We start from the raw sequence: 26,102 nt of genomic DNA on the forward strand, positions 1-26,102 counted from the left end.
TTTTATTGCAATATGGAAGGAAGTGTTATACCACCATTTAGCCAGAGGCAACCATTTGACCCATTGTGTCTGTTTATCAGATACAAAGCAACGAAGATATCCTTCCAAACATTTGTTTACTATCTCAGTTTTCCCATCAGATTGAGGATGATAAGATGAGCTATGAGCTAACTGAGTACCAAGACAAGAAAATAATTCTATCCAAAAATTTCTAGTGAAGATGGGATCTCTGTCACTTACAATAATCTTTGGGTTCCCATGTAGCTTTTGAATTGTTTCCATAAATGCAGTAGAAACTGTACTGGCTTTAAATGGATGTGATAATGCAAAAAGTGTGCATACTTGGTAAGTCTTTCAACTACCACCATGATGACACTCTTTCCCTCAGACTTGGGTAAACCTATGATAAAATCCATTGAAACCTCCTCCCAACATTGGCTTGGAATGGATAACGGTTGTAATAGACCTGGGGTATTAATTGTTTCAACTTTATTTTGTTGGAAAACCAAACATTCTGCCACAAACTTTTGAATATTCGATTTATGGCCATCCCAAAAAAATTCCTTCTTAACCCTGTGGTAAGTTTTTAAAATCCTGAGTGCCCTCCTAAGGGAGAAGTGTGCAATTCCATAAGAATATTTTGTTTGAGTTGGGAATTCTTACAGAGGTATAAGCGATCTTTGTACCATAATGAATCATTTTTCCAGCTAAATGTATCAGATGTATTGGAATCTTGGTGAAACATTCGAATAAGTGCCCACACTTCTTTGTCATTCTTCCATTCCTCCCTTGTTTCATTTATCCAAGTTGGTTGGATAATAGAAATGGTGCACAACAATGTTTCCACATCCTCATCCTTTCTTGAGAGTGCATCTGCCACAACATTTTGCTTCCCTTTTTTGTAGATGATTTCAAATTCATAACCCAACATCTTTGTGACCCATTTTTGTTGCTCTTCACAGGATAATTTTTTTTCTAAAAAGCATTTAAGGCTATCATGATCCGATTTTACCTTTAAGTGTCTTCCCATTAGGTAGGGTCGCCATTTCTTAAGTGCATGTAGTACTGCCAACATTTCCTTCTCATAAATAGCTTTGTGTAAATAATTTCCCTTGATTGGACGACTTTCGAAAGCAATGGGTCTTTCATCTTGCATTAAAACAACACCAATTCCATTTCCTAAAGCATCACATTCCACAATAAAGGTTTTTGTGAAGTCCGGTGTAGCTAAGACCGGTGCTTGGCACATTGCCTCTTTAAGATGTTTGAAAGCCTTTGCTGCTTCTGGAGTCCATAAAAATGCATCTTTCTTCAATAATGTTGTTAGAGGTGCTGCTATTCTCCCATAATTCTTAACAAACTTGCGATAATACCCTATCAACCTGAGAAATCCTCATAGATGCTTTATGGATGTGGGGATTTTCCATTCCTTAATGGCTTTAATTTTGCTGGGGTCTACCTTAACTCCTTCATGAAATACAATATGATCCAGATATTCCACCTCTTGTACTCCAAAGAAACATTTGGATCTTTTTGCATATAATTGTTTCTCCTCCAATAGTTGTAGCACCCTGTCAACGTGTTCAACATGATCCTTCCAAGACTTGTTGTAGATTAGTATATCATCAAAAAATACTCACACAAATTTTCTAAGGAAGGGTTTGAAAATGGAATTCATCAAACCTTGAAATGTAGAAGGTGCATTGGTAAGGCCAAAAGTCATGACCAAAAATTCATAATGACCCTCATGAGTTCTAAATGCTGTTTTCGGAATGTCTTCAGTCTTCATTTTGATTTGATGATATCCTGAATGAAGATCCAACTTGGTGAAGTAAATTGCTCCGTGAAATTCATCCAATAATTCATCAATGACAGGAATGGGAAACTTATCTTTAATAGTGAGCTTGTTGAGCTCCCTATAATCGAGAAACATGCGCCATGATCCATCCTTCTTGTGCACCAATACTACTGGAGAAGAGAAATAACTTTGACTAGGTTGAATTATACCAACCTCTAACATTTCTGCAACCATATGTTCAATTTCACTCTTTTGGGCATAGGGATATTTGTACGGCCTAATGTTTGGAGGAACACTTCCTGGAATCAAATGAATAGCTTGATCATGATCACAAATAGGTGGGAGACCTTTGGGAGTCTCAAATACCTTGGAATGATTGTCCAAGACTTTTTGGAGATCTGGAGAAATAGATGATTTCGATGTGGAAACATCTATCAAACATAATTGTGCAATTACACCTCGTTGTTCCTTTTTTAGAAGCTTTGTCATACCATTAGAGCTTATTATATTTCTTGGTTTCCCAGTAATACCCCTTAATTCAACTTCCTTTCCTTTCACAAAAATTTCATGAAAAGTTCTTGAAAATTAAAAGCTATTGTACCCAAGGATTGTAGCCATTGGACTCCTAGTTCAAAATCAACACCTCCCATTGGAATGGAAAGCATTGGGCTATTCAATACATATTCTCCCATGGATAGCTTGATATTATGGCACTTTCCAGAGCAATTTATGGTTCCTCCACTTGCAACCATCACTTGACACTCTGGTGCTAGATATATAGGAAGCAATTCAATTCTTTTGCTATCTTACAATGAATAAAATTGTCGGTACTTCCTGAATCAATCAACACTATTACCTTTTTCTTCTTGATATGTCCTTCTATCTTAATAGTTTAAGGAGTGGTAATTCCAACCAATGCATTACAAGATATGGTCAGATTCATTACTTCTTTATCTAGGGTTTGTTCCTGGAGTATATCCTCTTCTTTTGAAATTTCTTGTTCCTTTTCTTCCTCCTCTTCACAATCTATGTAGAATAATTTCTTCTCAGCACACTTATGACCTTTAGTGTATTTGCTATCACAACTGTAACAAAGCCTTTTTTCTCTTTTTTCTTCCAATTGTTGTGGTGTCAACCTTATAGGTTGTGGAAGGCTAGGGGCAACAACACTTCGATCTTTATAGTTGTGAGTGGTAGGCTTCCTGGTTGCCATAATTTTTCTTTCCATTTTTCTTGCTAACCTGAATGCCTTCTCCAATGAATCAGGTTCCCAAAGGTGAACCTCATGTTGGATATTATCCTTTAAAGTCCCTATGAACACATCAATCCTATGCTCCTCTGGAATATCTTTTACCCTTATGTTCAATTTTTGGAAGTACTCAATGTGCTCCATCATTGAACCCTTTTGTTTGAGACTTATCAATTGGTTAAAAAAGGTGTTGCTTTTTGTATCCTCATAATGTGTTGTCATTTCTTTCGTAAAAATTGCCCAAGTGACAATTTGTTTACGAGAGCAAAGCCATCGATACCATAAAAACTGATTTGGTTCCAAATATAAAGTTGCAATACATACCTTTTGTGTGTTTTGCACATTATGGAGATCGAAAAATTGCTCCATCTGTAGTATCCATGTTGCGGGATCCTTGCCATCAAACTTCCTCATATCAATTTTTGGAATATGGTGGTTCTTCAATCCAACGTTAGAGTCTATGAAATCATGATTAATATTTATTTTGTTCTCATTATGAGTTTCCTTTACTACCCTTTCACCATTAGTAAGCATTTCTTGTAGAAACTTTGTCAAATCTGCCTTCAAATCTTCCATGCCTTTTTTCAAATGTGTCTTCAAATCTATCGTCAAATCGTCCATCTTAGCTTCCACGTCACTCATCTTAGCTTCCACGCCATACATCTTAGCTTCTACATCTTTCTTTAAACCATCCATCTTAGATTCTGTTACTTTTTGTGCAAGTGACATTTGTTGCACTTGGTCTTGTAATTTTGATATATCATGTTGCATTTCTTCCTCTTCTTCATGAGTCATGCTAGAGCTTTCAGGTTGCTTACTAGGTGTTTGCATTTTCTTTCCTCGGGGCATCAATTACCGATAATAATGCTTTACTATGCCCTTTCAATTCCTTCAAACTAATTTTTCAAACCAAGCTTATGAAAAATTTTAAAAAACTACACACCTTTTTTGACTTTGTAGGAGCTCGATATTTAATTTGATGTATCTCTGTAAATTCGGATCATCCAGTTCTGAAATTTCGATTTGCAGTAGCCCTCTATGTCCTCTTTCCAATGCCACCAGTCTGATCAAATTTAGATTCTCCAAGAAAGAGTTATACACATTCTCCCAAGATGACCTGATTATATACCTTTTCAGAAGAGCGAACTTGTATAAAGTGCCACTTGTCACTGTTTTAACCTTCGGATCTAAAAAATATACATAGGAAACTACAGTCCGTCCTCTTTCTGTAACTCTTGATGAAACTTTAATCTGATGCTCAAAACAAAAGTTATGAGGATATTCCCCAGGTCACCTGTTTGGAATGTAATTCGAGAGTCTGCAAAAGGGCCAACTTCCTTAGATCATATCTCTACAAAGATAGTGCGAAAAGCTCTGAAATTTGGACTGGAGGTTCAAAATGATTTCAGCCCAAATGGGTTTGTTTTTTAGCGTTTGAAACATTGCAGAGAAAAAATTGTAGCACAAATGCCACGATGACCTGTTTGGAGCAGCGAAACCCTAGAATCCAAAGCTCTTATACCAAATGTTATGAAACCAGCTCACAAAAAGATAGAAAAGATAGATCAACGCATTAGAATTCAACCTCTTCTAGGGGGCAACCTCCTTTACATTACATAAACGAACAATTCTTGGATGATACAAATGACAAAACCTCCTTTCTATATATAGGAGTCTATGGTGTCACAATATAACCAAGTCGACCTAACAATAATAATATAAAGGCACAAAAATAACAATAGAGGGATTCTAAGGGGCACAGTAATAACAATATGGGGACAATAAGGGCACAACGATATTAATAAGGGATACAACTACAATATTAATGGGGGAATCACTAGTATTATGGGAACCTAATAGAGGAGAAGAGGGATCCTTGGTATTTATTTTGGTATTGGAGGATTTTATTTTGGAGGGAATGTGAAGAAGGCAATGGGAGAGAATTGAGGAAAAAGTGGGAGAACTCAGACTTCGACCTCTATTGGAGAGTGTTGGATCTAACTTGGACACACTACAACTATCGTTGGACTTGGGCTTAGAGGGCTAAGTAACCTATGCAAGTTTCCTATGTTAAGAAGTTAGATAAACATTCAGAGTTGGATGGGTGGTAAATTCAATTGAGCAACCCCAACACGAGCATCCTAACCAAGCCATTGGATCAAATATTATTTTTTGTTGTTGTTTTATTTATAATAATTGATATAAATCAAACTCCTTACATGTTTAATACGTTGTAACTCAAATTTAATTTACACGCCATTTTCAAATAATTGTTCTGTTATAAACATGTTATCTTCCTTCTTGTGAAATTGGATGATAAATTTATTTTTAGCTAGAGGACCCCATGTTGGGTCTTCACACTTAGACACTACTCTATCTTCTACTGATAATTTCCAACAACTCCTATGAGCTCGAAATATTATTTGAGTGCTCATAGAAGGAATAAAAACTATTTTCGAGAGAGAAATTAGATTAACTTTAATCAATAAGAGTGAGATTGATAGCTAGGGGACCAACCAATGAAATTACACCACCAAAATCCAACACCAAATCAGTTGTGCCTTAATATATTTATTTCAAGGATCCTTTTTCACATTTAAACATCCACAGACTTGTCTCTTCAATACGCTAGGGGGAATGGAACCATATTTTCCTCCATTATCTCCAATCACATCTCATAAAATGACTATGTGTAAGTGGCTCGATTAGGTTCACCAATGATAACTCATTAACTTTAACATTTAACTTTAGGGATAGTTTCATGGCTTTCCATTGAAAGAACCTCCATCATTGGGGTTCCAAAAGGTTTTCCTCCACTTTAGTCGATAATCATAATGTTTAAAACAAATTCTATTAGCCAACCATAGTTCATATGCTTGTGTTGGGAATATAGTCACATTTTTTAATTACAAAAATTAAACTAGGTTAAATGCTATGACTTTTAGATAGATAGATTGACATAGTATGCCAATTTTTTCTCTCTTTCTCATCCTTTTAAAATAAGTATAGTGGCAAAAACATTCATGCAAAGAGTCCAAAAGCTAAATGGAATCCCAAATATTATTGTAAGTATTAGATATCCAATCAAGTGGTTTTCAGTGGTAGAATATTGGTACAACACATCATTTCATACTTCATAAAAAATGTTCACGTTTATGGTGCTTTATGGATATTATCCTCCATCCATCACATAACCCTTGAAAATTATTGCAAAGTTTGAAGCACTATAGGAGCACATAGGATATCAACAATAGGTTTTCAAGCTATTGAAGGACAACTTGGTCATACCACAAAATATAATTTAAAGTGTGGCATTAGGTATTTTTGTGACAATGACCAAATCAACATCCCTTTGAAAGGGAATTTGATGTGGGGGATTGTGTAATTTTGAGACTATAAACATATAAACAAATCTTGTTTCATTAAGGAAAGAAACACAATCAATTAGCACTCATGTATTATGGCCGCTACAAATAAGGTGTTGTAGAGGATTGTAAGTATAGCTTACAAATTGTAGTTGCCTCCAACTTCACATGTGCATCCAATTTTAATCCTTGTTTCTTAAATAAAGAATCTAATTAATGACAAGATCCCAATCTAAACTATTTATCAAATATTTGATAAGGAAAACATTCCTTCAAACTAGCATTAAAAAGCTAAGAAATCAAGCAATTAGTTAGTTCCTCATCAAATGGAAGAACCTTCCGAAAATGTGTCATGGGAAGATGATACATTCATGAAACAAAACCTGTAATTAGCAGTTTTGATCATAAAACTTGTTTGAATGGGAGGGGCATGATGTTAATGCCATTAAACTCCTCATTAATCCATAGATATTGAATTTCTACTATTATAATATTATGTAGGCTAGAACCTTTCTTTGTACCCTTTCATTATAATTGTACCCATTCTCTCCTATATATATATACGCCAAGGGGTCCTAATAATAGGATCATCACATCTTGTCTCATACATTGTATTTATTTATAATGGAGGTCTGCCCCTACAATTGTATTTTATTGATTTACCTTTTATCATTTTCAATGTGTTTGCATCATAACAATCTAAATATTTAGAGTGTAACTTCTCATTAGTTATATTATATCAATTTAGCATGGTATCCCTTATGGCACCTTAGAATGTGATCCACCGGATTAATGAATTATTATGCTTTTGAGCCTCCCAATAGGTTTGGAGGGGTGAAAAATGATCATTTTTAGACCTCATACAATCAAGAGTACAAAATTTTGATAGATCATCTTGGTGATTCTTTTGATATATATTACATTTTTTCCCCACATATCATAGATTCCTTTACAAACTCCTTATACAAGAATTATGTATCAGAATGCTTGTTTTGTGGATTCATTCAAAGTTTAGTGGATTTCCCCAACAACTCATTGTTGTCATCCTTTTCTCCTTGCATGCATTCCCTCTTCAAATCTATTTCATGTTAGAACTTGGTCCCATCAGTGAAATCTATATGAACATTTTGTTCTGAATGTTTAAAGGTATCCCCAATCCCTGCTCACTATTCAAACTTTGGCTAGTATTCATCTTTTTTATTTTCTTTTTGGTTCAAATGAAATTTACTGATATCTTTATTTCTAGGATTCCCCCAATAACCATTTTTGGATGTATTTATTGGTATTATCTACTTATAGAATACCCCAAAATGTTGGGTTTTAAAGTGATTTCGCCAAAAAATACAGACAATAACAAGAAGAACCTTTCATAATCAATAAAAGTAATCATGTCATTAAAAATAAACCGCATTGACAATCTATCAATAATGGTGGGGTATTATAATGTTGATTCAAAGATTATAATGGATTTCTTATCTTTCAAAGTAAATTTACTTCAATCAAATAAATCACTAAAATAATTATTACTAATAGCTCAAAGAATAAGCTCATTGAAACATGTATAACTAACTTAGAGCCAAACTAAACTACACCCATTTATTTTAATAATAGTGTTATCTATCAAATACACCACCAAAGTCACATATAAGAAGAGCATATTTATAGTAAGAATATAACCAAAGGATTAGAAAGAAAATCCAATGTAAAGAGGCGTGATACTTATCACAAGCAATATTACAATTCACATATATGGATCAAATCCTTAAATACGTTAGATTGTTGAGTTGAAATAAGTAGACAATGTATGCAAATTGTCATTCTTATTCTTATGCTTATTTACAACTAGGAGTGTAATGTGATTGACTTAACCTTGATCAACTACCTTTTATTATTGAGGTGTTTCATAATTTCAAAATTCATTACTATATGTTTCATCACATTACCTTACACTATTAATCTCTGTTAATTACAAAGTCACATGCATCCATAGATAATACGCTACATAACACCTTTATATAATCTCCAAAGTAAAATCTAACCATACAATGTTTTAACATAGTTAGCAAAATCTAACCATACAATGTTTTAACATATTTACTTGATTCCTCTTTGGAAGGAAACACACTCTATATCCATTTGGGTTTTGTCAAATAGTATAATGCTTACCTCCAAGCTTGCATTGTGTCTTCAAGATGGCCATTTGCTAAAATGTTCATCTACTTTTAAGTTGTCTCTCGTGTTTTAATAATGTCATTCTAAACATTAAAGCCTCTCTTTTTGTTTTTTAACATTGTCAATATCTTCTCCAATTGCAATTGTAACCACTACTGCAACATAGGCTTCTTGGACAATTTTTCTTTCTACACACTTATTTTTTAAGCATTCATATTGTATGTTTACATATGTTTCATATCTAAAACATGTTTCACTAACTTTTCCTTCGCTATCTTTAATATAGCATCATTCCTTATTGACCATATAAGTTCATTTAAAATTTTGTTCAATAACCTTTATAATGGAATCTTCATCATTATCCCATTACATTGCTATTTTTATAATGGAATCTTCATCATTATCCCATTACATTGCTATTTTCTAAAAAAAAAAATGTTTTTCCCATTCCTTTCAAACTTTATGCTTTCTTATGCATTTCTTTTCCACCTTAAACACCAATTGGTACGCTCACCATATTAATTTCAGGTTGATTCGAAAATCTAATTCAATAAGCATACCTACGGACAATCTTATGAACAACTAGGAAAACTCATGTGTCACTCACATTCCCATTTGTCTTAAATGCATAGTGCCGTTGACAATATTCTTAAAATATTTGGGAATAAAAAATTACCCTTTAATTCATTATCATTATGTTTCGAATTTTTCCACTTTCAATTGCTACCCATACCACTATGAATTGTCCCATCATGACCATACATAACTATTTATTGTTGTGCAACCAAATTTTACCTTTTTAAAACCTTCATTAGTATCAAACTTAAACTATTTAATATTGTGCAACTTTCAATATTATTTAAACTTCAATACTACGAAAATTAGAATAATTATTGGACGAATTTAAGCTCTCCATACTACCAAAACTGGAGTAATTACTTTTCGTCAAAACTAATTTTTTTCAATCTGACCATGAAAGTGTCTGAATAGTTTTATTGATGATAAAAGACAATATTTAATATCATCACAACTCAAAATCCCGAAACTTAACACCAATAACTCATATTTAAAAAATATTCTACCAAATTTTATGGAACACATCCGAAAATTTCCAATATTTTTTCAGAGTATTTGATGACCTCGTAAAACAACCGGATCAAATACACTTATACACATGTAAGTTGGTCAAATCGATTCTAGATAGTGCTCGTGGCACAGGTCATAGACAACGTGACGTACTGACAGCCTCTCAGACAATAGTAACTGTGAAAGCCATTTAAAATGCAGTAGTGTGACCGCGTTTTTGTCATTTTTCGACAGTTTTTTTGGAATATCAATGTAATGTTTTATAAAAAAAACAGAATATTAAATTTACTTGTACTTTTGATTCTTTTTTTCTGAACAATTAAAATTTACAGTTTAATAAAAAATTATGTTTCCAATTCTATTAAAAATACATATGACCAATACATGTAATTCGATAAAAAGGTTCAAATAAAATTGTTTCGGGGTGTGTATATTAGATCATGCCTTAATTACAGGAAAGGGTTCAAAAAATATGGTTTCGGGGTGTGTATGTTAGATCATGCGTTACGTTTCCGCTGTATACTTTAGGTTTTGCTTTATAATTTAAATCAGCTGCCCACATCATGCATTACGTCTCCCCCATATAAATTATGTTCTGACATTTTTTTATTCAGACTTGGATAGCAACTAGCTTTCATTCAAAGTCGGGACATCTTGGTGGAGCAACTAGCGCTCGTGGGGAGGCTATATATTTACGGGGTTTGGGTAGTAGCATAACATGTACAGATGCAATTCTGAGGCAAAGAAAACCTTGCATTACAATACATTTTCAGTGCGATGGCGGAGGAGGCCTGTGGAGAAAGGGGGCAAGTGAAAGTTTTAGGTTTGAGGGAAAGTCCATTCGTCCTCAGGGTTTGTATAGCGTTGTCTCTCAAAGGGATCCATTATGAGTTAATCGAAGAGAATATGCAAAATAAGAGCGAGCTGCTGCTGCAATCAAACCCTGTTCACAAGAAGATTCCAGTGCTTATCCACAATGGAAAGCCTGTTTGTGAATCCATGATTATTTTGCAGTACATCGAGGAGGCATGGGACGAGAATGCGCCAAAGCTCTTGCCCAAAGATCCATATGATCGAGCCATTGCCCGCTTCTGGACTGCCTTCATAGACGACAAGGTGATTCAGATGCTTCATAATAATCATCAGCATCCACTTCTCATCCTTCTCATTTATTTGTATTTTTGAGAGTCTCCATTACCTTTTTTTCTATTTTGTAGCAAACTCATGCTTATTATGTGTGGCCTCAGCTCCTTCAATGTCTGAGAGGAGTCTTATTTGGCCAGGGAGAGCAGCAACATAAAGCAGCGGAAGAATCGGTGGCAAGCTTTCTTTCGATAGAGGATGCTCTGCGAACGAACGGCTGCTTCTCAGGAAAACAGTATTTTGGAGGAGATGAGATAGGCTGGGTTGACATCGCACTGGGCAGTATGTTACCGTTTCTCAAAGGCCTCGAGAAAGCTACAGATACCGTTTTAATAGATGTGGAGAAGGTGCCGTTGTTACGTGCATGGATGGACCGATTCTGTACGGCCAACGGAGTGAAAGAAGTGATGCCCAATCCGGCCAAGCAGCAGGAAGTTATATCTGCTAGGAGAGCCCTATTAACTTCAGAACCTCCTCTCAGTTAGGGGAAGCCATGTATGAGAATAGTTATATTATATTGCCTTTGTTTATGCGTTGAATTTATAACTTGGTTATGTGTAAATTATCACATTGGAGGAAATAGAAGATTTGGAAGTTCATCTCACTACAAACAAAACCCATTACTCAAGGTCATGTTCAAGGTTTTTAAATAATCTATCTCAAATAATGATCATTAAACTTTTCAAATTTAATAAGGATAACAAGCTTGTAAAAGAACTCTCAAAGCCCAAAAATGTAATAAATATAAAATAAATTTCTCAACACAAGAACATAATACATATATGACAAATTTCTTAGATCATGTGTCATATTGAAATAGATAAGATCGCTTAAAAATACAATACACAAAGAGTTGAGTTGGAACACTCAGCTATCCTCAATTATTTGACGAGGATTTTACAAATAGTATCCATGCAAGTTACACAAAGAGAAACTAATAAAGCAATGGTGCACAACCAACTAAGAAGTAGCAACTCACTCTTACTTTACTTAATAGTAGAAGGGTCTAAACAGTAGGAAAAAATAGTAAATCGTATAGATAGGCCATGAATAAACTCCACAATGAAAATTTATTGCATTCATAATGAAAATTCATTTCTACAAATCTAAGGTCGAGACAACTTTGTCTCAATAACTTATTAACGAAAAAATAAAAAATAGTAACTAATTACTATTATACAAACATAATCCCGAAGGATTAGTTAAAATTCCCCCCTTAATCCGAAGGGACATCTCACATGGCAAGTAACATTATGAACTTTTCATACTTTTCACATCCCAATGGTTTGGTAAAGATATATGTGCTCCACTCTGAAGTAGTACAATTTGTCAGATGAGTGACTTTGGCCTTTACATAAAGTCAAATGAAGTGATATTTGGTGTTGATGTGTTTGCTTTGATCATGAAATTTGTGATTCTTGGCCAATTGAATTGCAGAAGAATTGCCAATGAATAAGGAGTTGAAGAATTTTGTTTCTCTTGTAAATCTTCAAGTATTGTTTGAAGCTAAATTATTTCTTTCGTAGCTTGAGCTGTCGTAGCATATTCGGCTTCAGTGCTAGAATTAGTAGGAAGAAACTGCTTTCATGATCTACAACTAATATTTGATGATCAAAGATTCAACAAATAGCCAAAACTAGAGACCCCATGCTCCTTATCTCCATCAAAATTAGAATCTGAATAACTAGTTAGATGGAAGTCTGAAACCTTGAAATATTTGATTCCATATGACTCAGTGTCTTCCAAATACTTGAACACTTGTTTTGTTGCGATCCAATGAGCTTCATAGGGTTGATGCATAAACCTAGAAAGTATTCTTACAACAAAATCTATGTCACGACAAGTAGTAGTTAGAAAATTCAAACTTCCAACAAGCTACGTGTACTTTGTTGGATCTTCAAATGCACTTCCTTCATTTGAAGTATGTTTTAGTTATACTCCAATGGAGTAGAAACGAGATTACAATCATGCATTCCAAACTTATTCAATAACTATACAATATACATTTTCTAAGAAATAAAAATATGTTTGGTTCTTTTATCAACTTCAATTCCTAAATAGTAATGAAGCAAACCCAAATTTGTAATTTGTCATATCAAAAATATTTTGTAGCTTCATTTTAACAGATTATATATAATCATCATTGATCCCTGTGATCATCAAATCATCAATATAGACAACTAGATATAGAACAAATCTCTCAAATTTCTTGACAAAGAGAGTTGCATCCTCTGGGTCAAAAAACTTATAATTCAATTTGAGAAGATGTTCAGTTAACTTTTCATACCATGCAAGAGATGTTTGTTTCAAACCATACAAAGATTTCACCAATTTACATACTTTCTGTTCTTTTCCTTTGACACAAAAACCCTCTGGTTGAAACTTATAAGCATCCCCCTTCAAATCTCCATTCAAAAAGGTTGTTTTTACATCCATATGGTGTATTTCACATCCCTTCTGAGCTGCAAGAGAAAAAAAAGTTCTAATGGTGACCCATTTAGCTGTAGTAGCAAACGTTTCTGTATAATCAACACCTTGGTTTTGTGCATACCCCTTCGCTACAAGTCTTTCTTTGTACTTATCAAGACAACCATCATCCTTATACTTGATTTTATAAACACGCTTACAACCAATGGGTTTGGTACCAACAGGAAGATCTGCTATCCTCGAAGTGCCATTCTTTATGATGGCATCATCTTCCCTCTACATTGCATCTTTCCATTCATCATTACCAATAAATTCTTCAAAAGTATTTGGTTCATCAACAAAAGAGAAATTAAATTTAAAATTATGAGAGGTGTTTCCTGAACTTGAGGTGATATCTCCTTGATTTCCTCTATTATGTTTAGAATAATTCCCTATATCAAAATCATAACACTTTCTTGGCAATGTCCTGATGTGAGTTCACCTTCATAGAGATTGTTGTGGTGATTTCTTGTCTTGAAAAACAGGCTCAAGAACAAGTTCTCAAAGAGAAATTTCTAATCATGTAGAAACATTACTATCATCCAATTTCTCTTCAGCAGAAAAATTATCATTATCTAGTGTTAAAGATGGCATATTTGCTGCAGGAAATTCCATAGACTGATCTAGAATAGGAATCCCCCCTTCAGAATGTGGAAGATCATTATCTGATTCATAATAAATTTCTTCGAAGAAAATCTACCTAAATGATTGACTTGTCTATCAATAGTGGAAACATCTTTAGCAGATTCAAGAAAAATACTTCTCGTAATAGAATAAATTTGTTTTTCTCCTCATCATATAACCTGTAAGCTTTTGAAGTAGTAAAATATCCCAAGAAAATACATTTATTACTCCTAGCACCCAATTTGTTGTACTGATGTTTAGGAACCAATGCATAGCATAGAACAAAAAACTCTAAAATATTGAATTACAGGAAATCAATTATAACACATTTCATAAGAAGACTCATTATTGATGACAAAATAAGGACAACAATTGTGAATATAGGCTACACAAAGCATTTCTTGTCCCCAAAACATCAACTTAACATTCTAAAAAAACATTATTGATCTCACCATGTTTACCAAAGTTCTATTCATACGTTCTGCAACACCATTTTTCTACAGACTATAAGGAATTGTAGTTTTATGTTTGATGCCATTGTCCTGCAAATACTTTTAAAAAAATGAGATGTGTATTCACCACCATTATCAAATCGTAGAGTGCCAATGTTAAGTTGAGTTTCATTTTTAATTCATAAATGAAAATTTTCAAAAGTTTCAAAAACTTGTGGCTTCTTTTTCAATAGATAAACCCAAAACACCCTCAAGTAGTCATCCATAAAAGTCAACATATATTTCTTACCATTGGCAGATGGAACAGACATAGGTCCACATAAATCGGAATATATGAGACCTAATTTTTTGGAAGCTCTAGAAGTAGAGTTATGAAAATGATGCTTACTGTGCTTACCTAAAATACAAGCATCACACAAAGTAAGATTTTTTGGAACAATAGGAAGCTCTTTAATGCCTCGTTGTCTCATAATCCCGAAGTTATCATAATTTATATGAACAAAATGAGCATGACACAACAAACTGGAAGACACAGTATCACTTTTTTGAACCAAATGAGTAGAATTGAATGTAGAACATGATATGCATAGAATTCCCTTGGTGCTTGATATGTATGAGATACATCAATTTTTTGTGAAATTGAGGAATGTAAAGGACATCATGTAAAATATAATCAACAAGTCATGATATTTTTAATCGATTAGATCCAATTAATGGAGGCTTTACTTGTGATTTATAAACAAAGTAAACTACATTAATATTATCATTGAATGTTTCAAAAAATATCTTCTAAAGGTTATATGGAAAGTGCCTCCAATATCAAAAATCCAAGTATCTTTCCTATTAGATAAAGTAGTGCTAAAGACATCATTCATATTAAAATTACAATGTGCAATAATATAGTGGGTGGACTCAAGTATTTTCCTTTGTCAAGAGGTTGTTGTTTCTCACGGTCTAGTTCTTTCTTCTAATTAATCTCTTCCCAAGGAGTGTGACAATTTGGGGCACTATCACCTAGCTTACCTCATCTATAAATTTTAACAGTGTGTTTTATCATTTCCAGCTTTAAATGAGAGTCATAAAGTTCTTTTAACTTATTCAATGCTTCAAATGTTGTGGTGCTAGAAAGTATATTGCAACTTACCTCTTCTGTTATTGAAGCAAAAATCAATGCATATGCATTTTTATCCTTATTCCTCCACATTGCAAGTTTCTTTTCGCCTTTAAGATTTTCTAGTTCATTTTCATCCTTTCATTCGCAAATACCTTCCCATAAATCGTTAAAAATAATATTTTTAATTTTCCATAACCATTTCTGGTAACTATGCTTTCCACTAGAGGCGTGAGCTCGTGAGCAGAGGAAAATGGCAAACTAAGGTTTCTGACAAACCCTTACATGGCGTAGAGACAGAGAAAGCTGACTCTGAATCAAGCAGCACTGCTGCCAGCGCGGGTCTGGCTGAATTGGTAGAAACAACCAATGAACATCACGATGGGGGAGGCCGCAGGGCCTCCCCCCATAGGCCACAACAATGTAAGTAGGCCTCATAGGGAAGAAAATGAAGAGCCCTCAACTGGAAGAGCAAAATAGCCACCGGTATAGCCTGCACAGCAGCAGGAAAAGAACGAACCAACAGATCTGAACACTGGAAAAAGAAAACAACCCTGCAGCACCCGAAGAACCAAAGAAGGCATCGTCATCCACTTGTAAGCCCATTGCAGCGGAACGACCCAAGATTGACTTACCCAGTCATCGAATCAATGCACAAATACAATATATGAAAGACCATGCACTGATAGGAAAATTTATAGGTTACTGGCCTACCAAAAAAGCTCTGCAAGGATGGATAACCTCAAAGTGGAAGCCCAAGGGACATGTAACCCTACAGCTAGGCCCCAAAGGTTTTTTTACAGCCATCTTCAACTGCATTGAAGATAGAAATCACGTTCTAGATGGAGGACCTTACTTTTTCAATGTTGCGGGTCTATATCTACGAGACTGGATAGAAAGATTCAATCCAAACAAGGAAGATTTCAACTAGGCACTAGTCTGGATTTGCATGTATTCCTTACCTCTGGAATACTGGGATGAAGAATCACTTAAAGCTATTGGCAATGGGCTAGGAGAATTCATAAAGATTGCAGAGGAAACAAAGCTTCGTCGGTACACCTCATACGCTTGCATCTGTGTTTACATGAAACTCGACAAGGCACTCACAGATTCGGTAAGTCTCCTTCACGATGACGTTGAATGGATTCAACCCATAGATTATGAACATGTTCCCTTTAGATGCAGGAAATGCCACACCCATGGACATTTATTCTGTGATTGTCCTATAAATGCCCCTCCTAAATCCACAGACCATGGGGGAAAATCTGATGCGGAAGGGTTTACCAAAGTCGCTAATAGAAAGAAGCATAACAAAAAACCCCCTACAGCACCAAAAATGTAAAACCATCCTCTGATGCACCATCCTCTGGCAACAATTTTGACCTTCTGTCAAACCTAGATATGCCATAATCAAATCCTTCCAATATAGCTAAGACAACTTCCGTGCCATCCACCAAACTTTTTGTTGTACCTACTCCTAATGATGATAGTCAACCATCATTAGCGAATAACTCAGATCCGCAACCAACAACCTTGCAACCTATCCCCCTTCAAGATCACAACAAAGCCCTATGGTCCGCAAAAGGAATGGACATTGACAACTTGCTGATAGATCCACTCAACACAGCCCACCACATGGATGAGAGCAGTCAACAAAGTCACATGGAAGAAGAACCTGAAAGCTTTGATCTAGGAGACCTAGACATTTTTAGTCTAGAACAAGCATGCAAAAAGAAAGAGTTTGACAAAATACCGGACAGGCAACTTGAAAATCTAGAAGTAGTACTCTCAAGAGTGCACCAGCACAGCACACTAGGCATACAACAAGGAAGCAGTTGGGATGGGAAACACATTACCAAAGATGGGAAGAAAAGAGGCAGAAAGACAGATTTACAATGCACCATCCTCATTGGGGAAATGCTAGTGGAGTCTGGAAGGTGCTCCAAGTTGACTAAATACTACAGATCCTTACCTACCGGTCAACCATGAAGCTCATCTCATGGAATGTTCGAGGACTTAATAGTCCCGAGAAATACAGGATGATAAAGAACATGATACAGCATGAAAGACCACATATTTTCTTCATGCAGGAAACAAAATGTAATACTAGCACCTTAGCTTCCATTTTATCCAAAGCCTAGTCGGGATGCCAAACTGTCACAGTAGATGCTACAGGAGCTTTGGGGGGGCTTGCAATAGCCTAGAACATGTAGCACATCTCCCTTACAAACTTCCATGCTTCTCATCATTTCATTGAAGCCAGTTTTCACATCATCGGAACCAATATACATGGTCACTTGACAAATGTATACTTCCCACAAGATACTCTGCAAAAGAATATGTTGCTAAAATCGCTGGAAACTCTCAATTCCACAAGAACATATCCACTATGGATCACAGGCAGTGACTTCAATATGATCACTTGGCTGGAGGAAAAACAAGGAGGTAGAAGGAAACTAGACAGTGAAAGCAGTAGCTTCAAAGAATACATTCAAAATAATTGGCTAATTGATTTACCATTTGATAATGGTCTTTTCACATGGAATAATAAAAGGTCGGGCTCTCAACAAATCACATCCAGGTTGGACAGATTCCTCATCTCCGATAACTCAGTACATCTAGGAGGTGATATTTCCGCCTCAATACTCCCCATTGCAGGCTCAAATCACTGGCCCATTTCCCTGCAATGGACGAGTCCTGGAAATTCAAATAGGAAACCCTTTAGATTTGAAACTTTTTGGCTCACTCACCCTGATTTCAAAAATATGGTCAAATCAGCTTGGGAGAGCTTTATCCCCTTTAGCGGTTCAACTATGTATAAATTCCAACAGAGGCTGAAGCATATCAAAAGGAAAATCAAGTACTGGAATCACACCACATTCGGTAATATCTTTCAAGGCCAAAAAGTGCTCGAGCAAAGTATGAAAGAGCTACAACAGAAGATCATTACAGGAGGCAGAACTGAGACTTTAGCAAGTCAAGAACAAGCTCTTCTCACACAATTGGAAGAAAGAAGGAAACAAGAGGAAATGCTTTGGAAACAAAAGTCAAGAATCAGATGGCTAAAAGAAGGGGAAAGAAATACCAAATTCTTTCACCGCACAACTATCCAAAGAAGAATGAATAATACCATTTCGCATATTCAAAATCCACAGGGAGAGAGAATGGAGAAACAGGAAGATATTGAGAGAGAGCTCACTAATCACTTTCAAACAATACATCAAGAGCCGCCTACAGATAGACAGCCTGCAATAAACGAAATACTCCAACATATTCCTAGAATTATAACAGAAGAGCACAATCAGCTCTTGCTGCGACCGGTAACTATGATGGAAGTAGAAACAGCTTCAGATCAACTGAAAGATGGGAAGGCTCCAGGACCTGATGGCTTCACCTCTAACTTCTACCATCACTTTTGGGATTTAATCAAAGAGGAAGTCTGGAAAGTGGTAGAAGAATCACGAGCTATGCATTGGCTACTTCCTTCTCTCAATGCAACATTCATAGCTCTCATTCCCAAAGAAGATTAGCTGAGTACTCCGGAGAAGTTCAGGCCCATTGCTTTGTGCAATTTCATTTACAAAATCATTTTGAAAGTCATTGCCAATCACCTCAAACCACTTCTCCCTCTTCTCATTTCTCCAGAACAGTCTGGCTATGTTGAAGGATGTCAAATCTTGGATGGCATCATATTGACTCATGAAATAATTCATTCATTAAAAAGCAATAAACAGGCAGGTATGTTTCTTAAAATCAATCTCTCTAAAGCTTTCGACAAACTAAGTTGGTCTTATATAAAACAATTGCTTACTGCCTTCGACTTTTGCCCGACCTGGGTTAGATGGCTTATGAATATCATATCCTCCCCCATTTTCTCCATCCTTGTTAATGGAATCCCCTCCAAACCCTACTCCCCTTCTAGAGGAATTCGTCAAGGGGACCCTTTATCCCCCTTCTCTTTATTATTATGGCAGAAGGTCTGGGTCACCTTATAAAGAATGTTGCTCAATCTCACGACCTCAGAGGCATCTCTGCCCATGGAACCCCTGCTATAACTCATCAACAATTTGTTGATGACAATATGTTGTTCAGACATCCTTCTGTTAGTGAAGCCCGTGCCTTCAAAGCTCTGCTAGAAACCTTTTCAATGGCCTCAGGAACCACCATTAATACTGCTAAATCTCAATTTTTTTTTCCACACTCCTCTTGCCACTCAAAGAATAATTGCCAGAATCATAGGATTCTCACAAGCTAAACTTCCATCTAAATATTTGTGCTCTCCACTGATTGACTCAACCTTAAAGCATGCCTCTTGGCAACAACTCATTTAGAAAATTGAAAGCCACCTATCGTCCTAGACCTACAGAACTCTAAACATGGACAACAAGCTCATTCTGATAAAGGTAGTTTTACAATCCATGCCTCTCTATCTCTTCTCAGTTCTTGTAGCACCGAAATGGGCACTCAAAAAGATCAAAATTTTGCAACGCAACTTTTTATGGGGCTCCACAGGGCAAAACCGTAAATGGGCACTAGTAAAATGGGTCATGGTCTGCACACCAAAAAAGCAAGGGGGTCTAGGACTGCGAGACCCACAACACAGTAACACTTTAATGGGAGCACGAATATGGTGGCAGTGGGTTTCAAATCCACAGAAGCCATGGGCCCAAATATGGAATGCAAAATATGCGAACAATCATCCACAGGAAGAGCTTATTAGAATCACCACCATAGACACGGGATCTCTAATCTGGAATGCAACAAAACAACATAGAGAGCTAATACAAAAGCACAACTTCTGGGAGATATGCGAGGGGCGAATTGTGTGTTTTTGGATGGATTCATGGCAACAGAGGCCAAAAATTGCAGAAATTCTTCCCTTTATAAATCACGATGGAAATAACATCAACCAGACTAACCAGGTGGAAACCTATTGAACAGATAATACAGCATGCAACTGAAGCCTATAACACAGATCTACACAAAGAACTCACCAGCAGGAAAATCAGATGTACTAATGGAAAAGATGTTCTGAGATGGGGTTACACTCCTAGGGGAACTTACACAACAAAAGAAGCATATAAGTTGATGCTCCAAACATAGGAACCAGTTGATCCTGCTTGAAATTGTCTATGGACTATAGGAATATTGCCCAAAATCTCTACTTTTACTTGGTTGCTCTATCATCAAAGAATTCTCACTTGGGATAATTTAATTAAAAGAGGATTCCAAGGACCCTCTTATTGTCCTAATTGTCAAAAACAAGGAGAAACTATACAACACCTCATGGACTCCTGCTACATGGCTAACCAATTATGGGAAAAACTCACCTTCAGATGTCAACGACCTTGCAGAATCTTAGGGGATATCAGGGGCACCATTTTTAATTGGACCCCTGTGCCAAATAAAAGAAAACTTCTAAATGCACTATGGACAATTCTCCCGAGCTTCCTTTTCTAGACAATTTGGAAGGAAAGAAACAAAATAATTTTCAAAAATCAAAGCACTACTTTGGAGATCATCTGGACCAATTTATGTCAGAATATTCAAGAAAACCTAGCCCTCCAATAGTGGAGTGTTGAGGACTTTCCCACCCAGGCACAGGAACAGAGTATATGGGACAACTAGAAATTAAAGCTCCCATAGGTTCAAATTGATCCCAACAAAGCAAGCACGATCAACAAGCAGCCATCACATTGGAGTCCCCCTCCAACAAATGTGATCAAACTAAACTTTGATGGGGCCTCAAAAGGCAACCCAGGCAAAGCAGGACATGGTGGAATTTTCAAAGATCACGAAGGCTAACCTCTGCTAATATACTTTGGTTCAATTGGATGGGACACAAATAATTCTACAGAACTGGAAGGACTGTGGAAAGGTATGAACTTAGCACATCAACATAATTTTCATCCTATTATAATATAAGGGGACTCCCAAATTCTGATACACATGGTTACCCAAATACAACTGGGAACCACAGCTTCGAGAGTCGCTACCAGCTAGAGACTAGTGACCAGACTCGAACTAGTAGAGCAATGGATGAAAAACAGATGATCTACCACCTTCATTCACATCAAAAGAGAAAACAACAAGGTCGCTGATCTTTTGGCAAACATAGGAGTTGAACATGATCAGGTCCTACAATCTAGAACAATCAATATGTTACATGACCAAGCTCAATTACAAGCATGCACTGACCTGGTGCACAAGGAAACACATTTCCCGGATGCGGGTGCTCAACAAGGACAATGAAGTGGTGGTCGAACGAAACAACATGTGGCTAGCCCACACAACCTTCCATAGTCTCGCACACTGGTCTAAAACTGGCATTAACAATAGCCATAAATGGCATTTAAGGGGGTGCCGTCTCCAACCTGTAAGCAACCACCCACCTCGGCTCTATGCAAATATGAATTCCAGTGATAATCTTACCACTGCACCTATCTGTCATCCTCTGCCACTGCAATGCCTCTGCCTTCAAGCCGCTGCAGCACCCAGCTCTCGCACTACCACCGGGAGACGCTGCCACCTCCTCTGGTGTATTGATTTAGGCACGGGTATTCACTTCACGCAGAGCCTGGCTTGCCATTTCGTCTTTCACTCGGCCTCTGCGGCTAGTCCCTCCTCTGAGCAGCCTGTAAATTCTACTCAGCCTCTGCATCACTCTGAGACTAATCCCGGAAGAAATTATCAAACTTCTGGAGCCAACATGCCAAGAACGCATCATCGTATGCACAGTCGCAAGGGCAGAAGCAGAGGAAGCCTGACTCGTCCCCATCATTCTCCAGTTTCTGATTCCACTTCCTCTCTGGCCCAACAGACTACTGGGTGCTACCCAAACACCCATAGTGGAAGAGGCTTCTCTCAATCTACCGCCTCCATTCGACGCCCCCTACCTCGCCTCCCAGTGGAATTCCTTCCATTTCTGCTTCGTCTCCCAGAGGCACTCCATCCCATTCACAACCGCATCTCTAGTCTGCCCAATTCACCTTTCGTTCATCCATGAACAGGCCCATCATCACCACCACTATCTCCATTTTCTTTCACGAGACAGAGCAAGCAATTGAGGGATAGGCCACTGAAGATGGTGGTCGCACTGGAGCAATTGAGGAACAGAGCACTGAAGGTGGTGGCCACACCAGAGAAGAACTAGACATGGCTCAGACAAGCACCCATGGAGCAGGGAAGTGGCGAACAAAGAAGGAGACGAGACAAACGAGGAAGGAGGCAGACCAAGACCAGCATAAAGAAGAAGTCACAGACCCTTATTGTTGTTTCATCGAGGAGGAACATTCGGTGCAGCAGGCAGGCAACACGGAGGCCTCGCAACAGGCAGGTGTCAACATGGAGGATTACAGGTGCTTCATCGTGGAGGAACACCCGTCATCTCCGTCTCGCTCCTAGTCAACCACATTGCTTGCCAAGTGTTTGCCACACAGCCCACCACGTGTTTGCCACATAACCTGCCACGTGTCTACTTTTTCTCAGGTTTTTGGAATTTTGCTTTCTAGTTTCTTTAATGGGGGTTCTGGAAAAACTGATGGTTTTAGGTTCCTTGGTTGGTTTCTATTTCACCTTGAACAACTGATAAAAAACTGTGCGCAATTGCTGGTTTCCCCTGCGTGGGCAGCAAGTTAAATTTTTGAAATCGTTTTTTGATTCGGACTGGTTTCCCATTATGGGCAGTCCAGACTTTGTCTCTGCTGTTTTTTTCCATTACTCAGGCATGGATAGGCAAAGGCTTAGGCCTCAGTGTACAATATTTTTTCAGTAATAGAATTAGCCTAACTTAGAAAAAAAAAAAAAAATATATATATATATATGCTTTCCACTGAGAATTACACCCACTATAGAGATTAAAGAATTCATATTTGTTGTTATCTAGAAGTAGCCATACCACTAATTTCACATGCTTAGTTCCATTAAAAAAAATGATACCTTGTACGTCAAATTCCATTCTCATTTATTAATTTATGCAAAGAATTTAATTTTTGTGGCAGAATGCATGCAAATTTCTCATATACAACATCCTTAAAATTCTAGCTTCACCAATAACAATACTGTAAAATTCTTGCATCACCCAAAAAAAACAGGTGAATACCTTCAAGTGGAAATGAATAGTGCTATATTCACCAGATCGGACCGTAGTCTACTAGAGTTCACAGGTCCGACCACATTTGTTTTTGTTTGTTTAATTCATTTCAAATTGACCACAAAGCAATGAAACTTTATTAAAATTCTCTTGCCAATTTAAATGCTCAGTGAAAAAAATAAAACAAGGAAATCACAAATATCATTTTACTCAAATTTACCACAAATAAATTTGAATAAAGATGAAGTCGCCTCTCTTATACTAGTGATGTCTCTTACTTTCGTAGGTCAATCCTTCTGCCAAAATTCCAAGGCGATTTCTCGCATCATCACCATGGCACACACAGGTGAATACCTTCAAGTGGAAATGAATAGTGCTATATTCACCAGATCGGACCGTAGTCTACTAGAGTTCACAGGTCCGACCACATTTGTTTTTGTTTGTTTAACTCATTTCAAATTGACCACAAAGCAATGAAACTTTATTAAAATTCTCTTGCCAATTTAAATGCTCAGTGAAAAAAATAAAACAAGGAAATCACAAATATCATTTTACTCAAATTTACCACAAATAAATTTGAATAAAGATGAAGTCGCCTCTCTTATACTAGTGATGTCTCTTACTTTCGTAGGTCAATCCTTCTGCCAAAATTCCAAGGCGATTTCTCGCATCATCACCATGGCACACCGCATAACTTTTCCAGAGGTTTACTGCCCTTCATTTAGCATGGAATTCCCCTTATCTCTTTAGTTTGTTTGTTGGTGGTGGCGTCCTCCTGGCCGCTACTTACGAAAAATGTTGAAAATAGCAACAAGAAATGTTAAATTTAGCACTGCTATAAATAGCATTTCGGGATACCTTCCTATTTTAGTTAGTCCCTGAACTAAAATAGAGAAGTAATCGAATTTGATCTTAGCAATTGTTTGTAAAATAATTAATTAATTCATCTTGAGTTAATTAGTTGTTGAAAATCAAACATGAAATCTATGTGAAGACATGCATCATTTTCTCCATTGATTAAGGAATTTATCCATCAGTTAAAGAGATAAGGATGAGTTGTAATTTTAGTTGTAATTAGTTAGCTCAGTTAACTGAGTTAAGTCTAGTTAGATTAGTTCAAATAGTTTGTTGAACTAATTGTGAGTTCAGTTAGTTAATGCATGCATGCATGTAACTGCTGCAATTCAGATAACTGAATATTCTCTCATAAATAACACATGCATGTCAGTTTAGTAAGAGACCCAGTTGAGATCAGATGAAGGGACAATATACTATCAGTTGCAGGAATATTCCATTGTGAATATCTCTTGCATGCAGAAGGAATTCATCTCCTTCATGATTGCGCAATTACTTCTGAGTTTGGTGAGTTGTGTGAGAGGTGAATTCACACAGGTGGCAGCATTGGACCCCAGGAGAAACTGCGCAAGGAAATAGGAGGCTTGGAGGTATGAGGGCAGGCATATATTGTGTCTATTTAGTCTGTGAGTAGTATTGGTTGATTGTAGAGAGAGTAGGATAGCTTGAGAGCTGATTCTTTTTGTAATCTGAACATATTTCCACTTGTATGATAATACATAGATTGGGGTTTTAGGCTGAGACTTTCCCCAAGTTATTCTTCTGTGTTCATGTGTGATTGAATTCTCGTTCTCATTTATATGTGTTCTATTTGATCTTTCTCTTATTCGATTAAGCTTCCACAAAGTTTGTTGTAGAAGTAGATATTATATTTTGCTTTAGTATATTGCATAATCTGTTGATCTACAGTGGGAATTCCTACATGGTATCAAAGCGAAGGTGATCAAAGCGAAAAACAGAATACAAGAAGGGAGAAGTATGAAGTTTGAGGTTCATGAATATAGAAATCGAGTTCTTATCCCATCTCAATTTCACCAATGACATTCAATGGTTTAAGACTTGAGTATGCCCTTGATGGCAGCTTGAATTATATAGCCTGGAAGGATCACATGGAAGCAGTATTAGAGGATAACGGTCTAAAGGGCTTCATTGATCAAGGAGTCCCCAAGCCAACAGTGGCTGATGCTACAAAATTGGCAGAATGGAAGAAATGTGTGGCTAGAGCAAGGAGAATCCTCCTAGAGGGAGTTCGAGACCACATTGTCTCAAGGCTCCTGTTAGGTTCCTAAACCAATACGAGTCGTAATTTTTGAATGGCTGAGATTAAACCTATAATATGTACATACCTTTGCTTTCTGCAAATGTTTCCCATATTCAAAAAAAAAATGTAAAGAGGGTATGTCCTAAAAATAATAATCAAAGGACAAAAAGAACAAAAAGGTAAAAAAAAAGATGAAAAATATGAACCCCAAGAAAAGAAAAAGACCATGAAAGTGAGCAAGCCAAAAGGCCACTACTATTTACCTTTTGTGCAGTTTGTAATCTTTTCCACAATCCATGATAGTCAAAATGTTTAAACTTGGCTATTTCATGTTTCAATTTCATGTCTATAGGTAGAGAATAAAAATCTGGCCAAAACAGTGTAACCTTGGCAGATAAGTAGATAGGTAGAACTACCCGGAAGGAAAC

General features: G+C 36.6%; 1 protein-coding gene across 1 annotated transcript; it reads left to right on the top strand.

Moving 5' to 3' along the window:
- The first annotated feature begins 10,447 nt into the window (after nt 1-10,447).
- LOC149204757 (glutathione S-transferase U17-like) lies at nt 10,448-11,298 on the top strand. Its single transcript, XM_089393361.1, has 2 exons — nt 10,448-10,786; nt 10,918-11,298. Exons 1-2 carry the CDS (start codon nt 10,448-10,450, stop codon nt 11,296-11,298), a joined length of 720 nt encoding a protein of 239 aa, XP_089249487.1.
- Nucleotides 11,299-26,102: the final 14,804 nt, after the last annotated feature.

The sequence above is a fragment of the Pinus tabuliformis genome, chromosome 1_2 (assembly GCF_031772625.1).
Source record: "Pinus tabuliformis cultivar Carrire ecotype Pingquan chromosome 1_2, CPIR1, whole genome shotgun sequence".
NCBI lineage: Eukaryota > Viridiplantae > Streptophyta > Pinopsida > Pinales > Pinaceae > Pinus > Pinus tabuliformis.

Coding starts and splice junctions, on each gene's coding strand:
- LOC149204757 (XM_089393361.1), top strand. CDS start 10,448: ATGGCGGAGGAGGCCTGTGGAGAAAGGGGGCAAGTGAAAGTTTTAGGT. Junction 10,787..10,917: donor CTGCCTTCATAGACGACAAG/GTGATTCAGATG, acceptor GTGTGGCCTCAG/CTCCTTCAATGTCTGAGAGG.